The sequence below is a fragment of the Drosophila yakuba genome, chromosome 3R, assembly GCF_016746365.2.
Source record: "Drosophila yakuba strain Tai18E2 chromosome 3R, Prin_Dyak_Tai18E2_2.1, whole genome shotgun sequence".
Lineage (NCBI taxonomy): Eukaryota > Metazoa > Arthropoda > Insecta > Diptera > Drosophilidae > Drosophila > Drosophila yakuba.
The window spans coordinates 16,411,932-16,424,056 of NC_052530.2; the positions used below are offsets into that span (position 1 = coordinate 16,411,932).

The 12,125-nt window shown below is 46.3% G+C and overlaps 1 protein-coding gene across 1 annotated transcript; it reads right to left on the bottom strand.

The window, feature by feature from the left end:
• Window positions 1-1,798: 1,798 nt before the first annotated feature.
• LOC6537105 (TATA-binding protein-associated factor 172) lies at window positions 1,799-12,109 on the bottom strand. Its single transcript, XM_002097630.4, has 7 exons — window positions 11,526-12,109; window positions 8,030-8,102; window positions 7,046-7,965; window positions 4,838-6,957; window positions 2,734-4,775; window positions 2,431-2,671; window positions 1,799-2,372 (listed from the first exon to the last, which is right to left on the bottom strand). The coding sequence occupies exons 2-7, from the start codon at window positions 8,038-8,040 to the stop codon at window positions 1,929-1,931; spliced, it is 5,778 nt and encodes a 1,925-aa protein (XP_002097666.1). The 5' UTR covers window positions 8,041-8,102; window positions 11,526-12,109; the 3' UTR covers window positions 1,799-1,928.
• Window positions 12,110-12,125: the final 16 nt, after the last annotated feature.

The window sequence follows — 12,125 nt, forward strand, 5'->3', positions numbered from 1 at the left end:
AATTCCTATCTAATAACAAAATGCCGGTTCTTATGACGTCACGCAGAGTGATAAGAGAGCCCAGTAATCAAGGAACAACAACAAAAAGCTGAGAACAAACATATTGCAAACAGAAACATTGATAAAACCAGACGAATCAGAAGCGAGGAGCGGGTGACGAGGCGAAAACAATGCCGGCGAGATAAGGAGGTAAATAACCTGGTGGAAAACTTTAAGTCGGCTCCTCGGCGGGCAGACCAAGATCCGACCCAGCTAGTAGGGAGGGGAGGAGGCCCTGGCCACAGGGTGCGGGTCACCCATGCGGGGAGGAGCCGAGGAGTAGGCATTGCGATAAGGATGCAAGGGTGCGGGTGCGGGTGCTGGCTATCAGTAGTAGCAGTGGCAGTAGCAGTTGCAAAGTCCGGAAGATGCCTTGTGGTCAGAAGATAAAAGGCCAAAGTGGGTGGGTAAGTGAAAAGGGAATGCACTGAGAAGAATGCAGACGCGAAGATTGTATACCATACATCGCATATTCATGCTGCTTATAATTTTGCATATTCCATCAACTTCTTTTTAATAAATGCAGATTGTTAAAACATTATTTACCATTTACCAATGGCATTGTAAAATTAATTACATTAATAAGTTCCCCATTTCAAATGCGCATAAGATCTATTATGTTTTTCTCACAGTGTAATGAAGCAAGAGAAAATTAGTGGCTTATCAGCATCCGACTTTAGCTCGGGTCTTGCTTTTGTTTTGTTTGAGCTGGCTTTTATAACACAATATAGTAATGACCACTCAAATGGAATTCATATAAAGAAACTGGGGAAGACGGGCACTACTACAGACCAGAGATAAGGCTATCCTGTACCACGCACCGAATCCCGCGCATTGCTGCAGGAATTATTGTTTTTGAGTATGGAAACACAGACTCCATTACGACCGGGTCGCGTTTAGCACCCCTCGTAGACACAAATAATCTACTCCATGGATGCCTATGCCATAATCCGCAGCCATTTCATCGTGACGGAGCAGAGATAAGCCGGGATTTGTATTAATCAAAAGCAAACCAAATTGAAAAATAAATCGAGTATGCTGTGTGGTAAGGGTCAAGTAACTAAATTTACTAGCTGGGGCACTTTTAATGGGCTGACACGACTGATAGCCCCGTCAAATTTCAAGGTACTAGGGTCACAGACAGGCAAACTGATTCGAACGAGAACAACCGAAAATACATATTCCTCGCCAAGCGAGCAAATAGCTCTTCTGATAAATGAAACACGAAATCGATTTCCACCGATCGATCAGATAACTTGTGGCAATATGAGCACATCAGTCAATAAAATGAGCCGTGCCGATGGAAACAATTGGTCAGGGTGAAATTAGGTGTCTTATTGTGTGGGACAGGAGTAAATATTTACTAAGCAAACTATGCACTCAAACACTAATTGTTCTGGACAAACAACTTCTGATAAGAATCACTGAAGGATATTGGACTTTTTAAAAACATCTAAGTTAGAATTCTTATTTTCCCATTGTATTCTTAAAACATTGAAAACAATCTACATTCCAAAGCATAATTGATTTTTTAAAAACAACCAAATATCAATTTTCTTTTTCTCTCTCTTATTTTTCGATACATTGAAAACAATTTCCATTGCCAAGCATATTTGTATTCGATTTTTTCAGTCCGCCGTAAATTATGCAACACTTCTTGCCACTCTTCAAACAATTCTTCCAAAAAGGTTTAAAGCATAGCTAAATTATCCTTAAGATTTCAAAATTGTTAGGAAGGATTAAAACTAGTACGTGAGACTTTTTTATTTCATTTCAAGCTTTATTAATATTTATTTCTAAAAGTTCTTTTCGCGATTATAAAGGAACAGAGGGCATTTATATGATCAACGTAGCCTAAAACTGGAAGTCTTGGAGTGGGAAGCAGTAGTCTACTTTTTTAGTGCCTGCACAAAGTTGCCCAAATCGTATTCTTCCTCGTACTGATGCTCTGACCACAATTCCGGCAGGTTCTCGATTATGGTATTCATGGACATGCCGCCCGAGACCGATCCTGTCACCGCTGATGATCCAGATTCAGCTCCCTTGTCTTTCCCTCCGTTGAAGAGGTCAAAGATTTGCGAAGTGCCCATTGTCTGCAGCGAGGCGTTCTCCGCACTCACCACAGTATTGGCGGTGAGTATCTTGAACTTTTGCAGTCCCATGATCTTTTCCTCTAGCGAGTTGCGCGTGATCAGCCGGTAAACATTTACCACTTTCTTCTGACCGATTCGGTGGGCGCGGTCCATTGCCTGCAGATCCTTCATTGGATTCCAATCGTGCTCAACAAAGATGACTGTATCGGCACCCGTTAGATTTAGACCCAGGCCTCCTACCTAGAAATTGATTTTCGATTAAAGTTTGATCAAAACATAGAAGCCCTTCTTTGCTTACCATAGTGGTCAGGAGCAAAACATCGATACTGGGATCGCTGTTAAAGTTATTGACTATATCCTGTCGTTGAGAGGCGGGTACACTGCCGTCCAGCCGCAGATAGGTGACGCTGGGCAGATGGCGGCGCAGTAAATCGTGTTCCACAATGTCCAGCATCGCCTTCAGCTGGCAAAAGATTAGCGCTCGATGCTGGCTCACCGACTCCGTCTGCACACCAATACCGCAGTCTAAAAGAAGTTGTCTGGAGGGAAAAACAATATTTTAAATAAAATATTTATGTCTGATTAACAAGAGTGCACTTACTTCAGGGCGGGCAGCTTTGCCGAATGCTCAATGTCGTCCAATGAGCTATTTGACAGCGCCAACTGACTGGTCACCTTTGTGAGCTCCTCAGACTGGCGCAAGACCAGCTTGGGATGGTTGCATACATTCTGCAGGTAGCGAAGCGCTTGGAAAATGTGTGTCTTGGCGCTGAGATTCTCTGTCACCATGGATGCCGACGATGAGTCGCCCAGTTTGTCTAAACAGTCTTTCAGGTGTTTATTGCTAAAGTCTTCGTACAATCGAAGCTGGAGCGGACTCAGTTCGCAAAGTAAGTCCTGGGTGATCTTTGGCGGAAGGTCCTTCAGCACGTCCTCCTTGACACGGCGCAGCAGGAAGGGCAGGACTTGCCGGTGCAGCGCCTCCATGGCCAGCACTCCAGCTTCCTGCTCCTTGGCAGAGCTCTTTGCATCCCGAGAAGACAGTATGGGACGAGAGAAGCGTTGCACGAACTGCTTTTCAGTGCCCAAAAAGCCGGGCATTAGAAAGTCGAACAGGGACCACAACTCGAGTACATTGTTCTGGATGGGCGTGCCGGAGAGGATCAGTCTATGGTTTGCCTTCAGTCGCTTAATGGCCTTAGAGCTCTTTGTCTTTCCGTTCTTAATAATATGGCCTTCGTCTAGAACGCAATAGTTGAAGTGTATGCCGCTGAAGAAGTCGATGTCCTTGCGCACAGTGTCGTAGGAGGCCACCACCAGGTTACACTTTGTTCCGATCTCACTCCTTAGCTTCTCCCTTCCCACTGGCAATCCATAGTAGTGTAAGGGACGCAGAACGGATCCCTGGTCAAGGAACTTCTCCACCTCGTACACCCAATGACCGGTCAGAGTGGGCGGACAAATGACCAGACTAGGCAGATTCGACAAATTGGCCGTCTGACGGTGCAGGTGATCCCCGGCAAGGATGCATATGGTTTGGAGCGTTTTGCCCAACCCCATATCGTCGCAAAGAATGCCGTGTAGATTGTATTTGTTTAGAAACCACAGCCAGTTAATGCCGGCTTGCTGATAGCAGCGCAGTTCAACACTTATTGGTACCGGAACCTTGTAATTGGGAATGCTCTTTGGATTGAAAAGATAGTCGAGGAACTCACGGTCACGCGTCTTGCGCGCTTGCAGCGGATCGCTTTTTAATTGCTCCGTCTTTCCGTCCAGGGGCATTAGCTGGACGAGATTTGCAAAGCAGTGCGTGGAAAGCAGTCGCACCGATTCATCCGGATCGCTCATTGCGCCCAGTAGAGGAACCACCAGCAGCACGATGTAGGGCACAACTTTTATCTGCAGCCGGCTGACCACGCGTTCGATAGCCTCTACTGCTCCCTGCCGTTCAATAAGTTGCTCAATCTTCCCAAGCAGCGGTAGCAGATCGTGAACCACAAACTGCATAGTCTGGCAAGCATCGATCTCTGCCAGCGCGGCGATGCATCGAGCGGCCATGTGTCGAACTGCCTTAAGAGGATGGCAAACGACAAAGCCGAGGGATGGCAAAAGGGCAAACATCTGAGGATGCAGTGCAACATGTAGATGAGGGGCTGCTGTCTCAATAAGCTGCATAGAGCTGACAAGCTCATTGCACACTCCCAAATCTGGAAGAATGCAGTCCAATCGCCAGTCGAGTGCTTCTTTGACGAACTGCTCCAACTTTCCAAACATCAGCTGTTGGAAAACAGTCACCTTCTCAATGATTTTCTCTCCAAAAATCCTACACAGCTTTTCTATGGCACATGCCGCACCCAGGCGCTGTATGCGGCATTGCTTCGCCTCCGCCTCCTTGGCTTGCTGCGCCTTTAGCTCAATGTGAGTGGTGGCGTTGGTGGCGGACAGTATTTCGCCAGTGGGCGGCCGTCCAGGGCCCCTGGTGGCCGTAGTAGCAGTGGTAGTGGTTGCACCGCCTCCACCGCTGCGCGTGTTACTGGTTGTCACTGTCTGTTGAAGTGCCAGTGCTAGGATACCATAATAAACACAATTATTAATAACCTCAGACGAAAGTGGCGTCTGTTTGAGGGTTTCAAGTGGCATTACCTAAAAGAGATTTTATCAACAAATTAGTAAATTACGTTATCAACAATATTGCTTTAACTTACCAGTTTGGGAGTGAATTCGGGATCGCTCCTTAGCAACGTGCAAAGGTTGTTTAAAATCTTGCTATTTGGACTAGGATTTCTATCACAGACCTGATCCATAAGGTGGACCAGGAACTCGGCGGACAGTTGCTGCAGCTGGAGGCACTGCTCCCGCTTAATGGACTCCATTAATGGCTTGACCACCGGATTCAGCTTATCGGGCAGGCAGTGAAGAGCGCAAATGGCGCCAGCGAGAGCTGCCTGAGCACTAACATGATATGCGCTTTGCTCACTAGTGGTCTGCAGGTAGGAGGCCTGAAGACTGCGTCGACGCTCATCCAACATGTCCAGCAATTTCGGCTTGAGGGGATAAGAACGCAGATTTTCGCTTAACGTAGTTGCCACTGCCTCGATTTGGTCTAGAGTAAGGATTTTGGCGTTGTTGAAGTCTTTAATCGGGATTTTGTTCTGCTTCAGCGTAGCAATAAAGTCTTGTGCCTCTTGTAGTAGTCGTGTCAGTGAGATGGCCACCTCATCATAGTAGACGTACTCGCTCACACACTGGTGTAACTTTTCCTGCAGATTAGGCGGTCCTGGTCGTACTGGCTCGTCTTCTAGTGCCCAAAACGCAATGATCAGACCACACACGATTCGCTGGACAGCGGAGTGGGCATTGAGATGACCCAATAGTACTTTTGTATAACAGTCTGTGGGGCTCTCTGTTTGTGGAGTATACACCACTCCAGGGGCTGGCTGAACCAGGTAATGAGAAAGAGCACCCAGTGCCCGAGATGAGGAAATCCGGGCTCGCATAAAATTAGCATCCCGCACTTCCAAAGGCGTGGCTTCGCTACCACCAAGGAATAACTTCAATGAGGCGTTCGAGTGCGCTAGAATGTTACCGCCCAATTCGTCTCCTAAGCGGGGCGTTCGTTTTCTTGAGGCGCTTCCTGGTGTGCTTGTATCTCCACCTGCTCTGATTAGCACCCCTGCATCAAATGCGAGTCTAGGTGGTTGCATTGAAAGACATATCCAGGAGGACACAAATGGACAGGCGGCATGCAATAGCGCACCCAAATCTGCATGCTCGATAAGATTAGACCACACCTGTCGGGCTAGTGCCTGGATATCCGCCTGCGGCTCCACCAGGATACGTTGATATATGTGACGCAGTGCCTGCTGCAGCAATTGCCACTTCCAGTCGCTGACTCCGAAGTTAAGTTTCATTTTTTCCTTATCTGCTTCCTCTTCAACTTGATTTTCGTCTTTGGGCTCGGATTTGACCCTATCCGCACTCGTCAGAGTCATAAGCGTCTTCAGCGTTGACCTCCGCACCGAACTAGTGCTATGGGAAAGAAAAGGCCACAGGCGCGGTACCAAAATGGCCATTGGCTCCATCTCCACCCAACGGGCAGCGTTTGGCAGGCATAGAATGGCCGCTAACAGTCCCATGAAACTGTTGCATGCAGACGTGAGTTCATCTTGATCCAGGAGTAGATCCCACAACATTTTTACAATGGAGGACACTTGCGCCGGATTTAAAAGCTTTGGCAGCCAGGAAGAAACTGGAATCAGTGTTGCTGCAGCCACCGCTCCGACATCATCCACAGCGTCCAACAAACCGATGAGGATGTTTGATATCGACTGGGGAAGGTAGATGGGCAGCAGCTCCTCACGCACCACAAACACATACTTCAGGCCTAGTAGTCCACCATGCCGCACTTCCCACTCGTTCTTGTGCTGGATGAGCTGAAGCAGAATGTCCACGATTCGTTGAACCTTGGACGCCTCGATCTCCTTGACCAAGGTTCCCAGGACTTGGGCGCAGGTTTCGCGAACTGGTGCCACTACCTGATCCGAGACGAAGTCACCGAACCGATCCAGGCATAGCACACAGAGCAGACGCAGGGCAGCGTCCTCTAGCCAGCGGCTATGCGCTTCGTCCATCTGTTCGCGAGTCTGTAGTACTGCCTTTCCCGCTCCTTGAGCGTGCTGATTAATCAGTTCCCGTAGAGCTGTTGCCGCCCCATGACGCACCTCCCATTTGGCGTGAAAGAGATCAATGAATAGACGTGAGCAGAAGTTCTCCAGTGGCCAGGAGACGGCATCCACCCACGTGCCTGTGGCATCTGGCACAGCAGCTGAAATATTGATAAAATATTTAAATTAATAAAAGCCCCTTTTATGAATATTAATGTGATTATAGCAATGTGGGTCTCGGCAACTCACCATTTAAACTATAGAAGATTTCCTGCCGATCCGTTGACTTTAGTTTTTTCTTTTCGGGTTCATCTAAGGCAGCTGCTGACGTGGTGCCATTACTACTGTGGTTACTGCCAGTACTGTGGTTGCTGTTGGAGTTCCTCCGGCTGCAAGTTGGCGTAACTGCAGTGGCCGAACAGCCGCTTGTATTCTGACGAGCCTTGCGCTTGGCCCTGTTCATCTCACGACAACTGAGCGGAGCTTGGCCAGAACCGTTCGTCGCTGGCTTTATGTTGAGTAAGTGCTCGACGGGAAGCTTTTCCGCGTTGACATTGTAAGTGCTGCCACTCCTGGTAAGTGCAACGTCCTCGTCTGTTATCATATCAGTAAGATTTACGCCCAGCTTGGCGGCCGTGGTCAGACCCAGTTTGTCGTTCAGCACCGCACGCTGGCGGCTTAGACGACTGGCGAGACTTCTGTCCTCCTCTCCGCCGCCACTAGCCGGTAGCTCCTCCTGCGCATCGAACTCGTTGCCCTCGGAGCCGATGAGCCTGGCACCTTTGTGGAGGATTTGCTGCAGATCGAACTCATCAAAGCTAAGTAGTCGCTCGCTGGTCGTTGTCGAGTTGGAACCACTTGACTGGCAACTGTCCTCTTCTGCTGCAGCTGCAGCTGCTGGGGCAGTATTACTAGCGCAGCGCTCCTTCTTGGGCGGCACCTGCAGTTCCGGCTGCCAGGGCGGTACTTGCTTCAGTATGGCCTCAACGGTCTGGGCTGCAGCTATCCGCGTCTCCCACGACAGACTGTGCAGGTAGCCCACCAATCTGTTTAGCAGAGCATGTAGCTCGTGTGGATAAAGCTTCTGGACCTCGCCGATCTGCTTGGCAGCCGCCTGGCGAGTTGCCGCTGTGGAGCCGGTCTCCAGTAGAATGAACAGTCGATCAAGTCTGCAAAGAATGTTAAATAAAATTAGCAATTTACATCTTCGAGGGTTTAAATTGACAAACATACCTAGATGTCATTATACAATGGTAATTTGTGTTCCCCTTTGTGATCCGTTGATATAATAATCTAAGTAACTAATCTGTAAATAAAAAAGATATTCAATAAATTATATAAGTTGTTATTTATTATATAAATATATTATTAGAGGCATAGATAAAGTGCCTGGTTGTCTACTGTTTTTGTATTTCCCCACTTAGGCAAGGGTTCTCATATAACTTAAATCTATTATTTAAGTGCGTCACCAACAATAACAAGTCAGTACATCCATATAACAAAGTCAATTGATAATAGAATTAAGCGAATCATTTCGTGGAATGTTGTCTTTATAGCGCGAATTTATAAGAATGTTAATATCCATACCAAATTGTGTACAACTATTACACAGTGTGCGAAAAAAGATGGGACTTCCAGAAAATATACCCAATATGCCAGAAAATTCATCGAGGAAGTGTGTTCAATGTTTCAAATAAATCAAATTGGTCGATTGAAGCTACTTCGTGATTTCCCAACCTGATTGGTTTCACCAGATGGTGTCAAGACTTGTATGTCGACAGGTAACTATGTACATGTTTAATATTTACGTCCAAACCGCAGATCGACCATTTATCCTCCGACTCATTCTTTGATGAATTTGAAAGGAACAATAACATATTTCCAAATTAAAAATTAACCAATTAGTACGATTTATTACTGTACTGTACTATTTAATGGCCGCATAGCTTTGCGCGACGTCTGTCGCAATCTCAAAATGTAGGCTTTTCCACCGCAATCCAATCGACCAATAAATACTGGACACGTGGTCGAGAAAGGCAAAAGACATGGACTACCGAGTCGGTGCTGGTTTGGATTTCCTGGGAAGCATTATAAAGCTCCGTCACCAAGTGGGGTTAGGCCGTGTAAATTGAGTCACTAAACGCGAATGGCGAGTAATGACTTCGTTGTGGCCGCCGAGGCGTTCCTAACAGCTTAGAGCAAAACGTGACAATTGAGCAAATTACGGCATTTCCATATTCCGTATTCTGGACTAGAGCCCCCGTATTACGTACGATACGCCAGCCAGGGGCCTAGACCTGGGGCCTGGTTTAAAGCCCGTTTACCTCGACTTATTACAAGGAGATTACGATATTTCAAAGTGACACATACTTTTACTCTCGGCGCTTTCAGTTTTGAATGTCTGTTATCAATGCAGCGCGTTGTGGCTGATAAGAACTTGCAAAAACCACGGTTCACTGAACCGTTTTGAGAATATATTTCAATTTACGATTAGAATAAGTAATAACGAACACGGCGACTCTTAAAGGCATGTGCAGATTTATTGACAATGTTTATCCATAGGAAAGGTAATCAAGCCAATAAAGAAATACATAATAATAAAAACGACGTAAAAGTCATAATTGAATCGTTTGTACATATGGCATGTCCGTTTGGACTGTCCGACCAACCATAAAGCCAATTTATCGGCGACAAATCTGCTGTACTTCGATTTGTCAGCGACCTTGTCGAAGCCACCCACCGAGGCGAGGGGGATGGGGATTAAATGGGGATTGAATTGGATTGGATGCTGGAAAATGCCCCGCTGGCTGGGTAATTAAGTTTCCATTAGATGAACATCCATAAAAGAAATCGCAGTCATCAATGGGGATGGTGGTATTCGTCATAGTGACGAAGCGCACCTTGAGAATGTGGCTGAATCTCTCTTTATTACAACAGTATGTAGTGATGCAGACAAGATGATTACATACTTTGCGACTGTTCAATTTTTCGTCACAAAATTTGTTCTGTTGAAAGTGCGATCGCTACGACCATTTCACAATATTATGCGATGTTTTTGCCATATTGATATTAGCCAGTTTTGCGTGTCGCGCAATTATTTAAACATTTTCATCGGACGATAAGCCGCGAATATGTTCACATTTTCATTATCACTAAATGGCACTCGTAAAGTGCCGATTAGGATAGGCCAAGTATTTCGAATTTTTTGTGGCAAGTTCTGTGAGCTTTTGTTATTTATAGGCGGTTGTATTGTACAGATTAAAATGGGCCAGGCGGAAATGCTGGGTCATTTGTTTACACTAAAGATAAGCCCGGCTGTTTCCATTGCCATGTCGCTTGATTATCGAAAATAAATTAATTATATAAATATAATATTTTAGGCATAAACAATGTCCTCATTGGTTATGGAGGGAACTTGTTATTGCTAATCCTAAGCAATATGAGCACTAAATCCGCCCACTATTACAATCATAATCCCTAGAGGTTGGTTTTTTTTAAGTTCTATGTATCAATGTTATTATATATTTTATATATAATAAAGTACATTTGATCAATAGGTCATCTGCTCAAATTTCGCCGAAAAACACACATTTCGGCAGCAACCGCGCCATATGCGTTTTATATTTGCGAAGTGTTTCATATTTGCACCATATTTGGCCAATATTGGGACAGGTGTTGCCGCGTATTCTGCACAATGCATATGGCAGAGATCGGGCTCTAACAAATGGGGCTGCGTGATAAACAAGGGGCTGTTTAACGTATGCAGCATCATCAACGCAACGCCGAAGTCAAGTTCGGCAAGTAAACTTTGGATATTCAAATGTTCTTAACGAAACTGTGACAAATGTCGCTGATGTTGCGAACCGCGGGAAAATGGCAAATGCGAAAAAGCTGAAAAGGCCGAGCGCCGCCGTTTGAAACTAGTTCAGGTGCCCTACCCCAAGTTGTTGGTAGCGAAAGAGAGAGGGAAGCGGCGACTGCAGTCGATTACGGCAGCGGACCATAAATAAATACAGGTGCTTGTACCGCCTGGCATTGTTGTGCACAGAGAGAAATTCACTACGATGCTATACTGAGGTGATTGGTAGCGGAAAAGGATGTGGCCAGATGAATATTTATGTACAATCAAAATATATTTGCTTCACCAAAACGGGGTGAGTTAAAATGATTAACTATTTTCTATAAATAGTTTTGGGCTCAGAATTATTTGCGAAATCAGCAAACCACATACTCATTTCTTTCCGTGCACTAAACGTATCGTAATGTGGACGTGGACAGCGAACGCAGGGATTATTGTTAAATGCCACCCACTGAAATCGGAAAAAGAGCCCGATGAATGAACAAATGGACGACACAAATAGCGGCTGGCGAATTGAGCAATGTGCTGCGACTAAAAATACGCGCACTAGAACTGGCTGCCAAGAGGAGATGAGGCGAGAGAATAGGAGGCGCAGACAAAGAGCTAGTGGTAGGCCAAGTTTTTGTAAAGGATTTCCGCTGTTTTGCTGCGTTGGCGCCCGCCTCCTCTCTTTCTCTCGCTCTCCTCTCTTATCAACAAACAGAGTGGCCCCTTGGCCCCACTATCTATCTCTTTCGCACACACACACGCAAGCGGAAGCGATAAGTGGCTGCCATATAAATACTGTTGCAATAGAGGATAAGAATTTGGGGATTCCTTCTGTTCCTATTCGCCTTCCCATTTCAGATCCCCGAATGTTATATCACTCACCTTTGGCAATGGTTGCTCTCTTCCTCTTCGCCTCGCCTTTGCTCTCTTTGCTTCCCGCACTACACACTCCTCTTTCTCGTTCCCTTCGCGGTGCGGCAGCAGTCAGCTTTTGTGGGGCGCCCACTCACAATTCAACTCATGCGCTCTGCATTTTCTAATTGAATTGTTTGCTCTAAAACTGTACAATCGATGCTGCGTTACTATAGCTGTGCGTATGTGTGTGTTTGGGCCCACGGGATGGGGTAGGGGTACTGCTATTCGCCAGCAGCGTCACAAATCAATCCATTCGCCTTTGCTTTCTTCCTACTCACTCGCACTCACGCACCATTGACTTTTTATTTTCACGCACACTGGCACACTCGCGACGGAAACACGGATGGAACTCCGGCGTTGCGAATTACGGCAGAATTAGATTTACGGCAATTGTCGTTGGTGGACGTGGGCAGTCAATGTTTTAACTTAACACTGGGCTTCACGCTGATGCAAACACACTCCGACAGCACAATATTTTTAAGTTTTCGGTTCCCAGCAGCCATGTTAGCGCGATGGAGTCGCATTTATATGTGCGGCCTGACTATCGTGGTGCATCGGTTTTTAGGC

Excerpts from the sequence above, each read along its gene's own strand:
- LOC6537105 (XM_002097630.4), bottom strand. Across the intron at positions 4,776-4,837 it reads CCGAATTCACTCCCAAACTG|GTAATGCCACTTGAAACCCT; the intron begins GTAAGTTAAAGC and ends AATCTCTTTTAG. Across the intron at positions 2,373-2,430 it reads TTTTGCTCCTGACCACTATG|GTAGGAGGCCTGGGTCTAAA; the intron begins GTAAGCAAAGAA and ends ATCAATTTCTAG.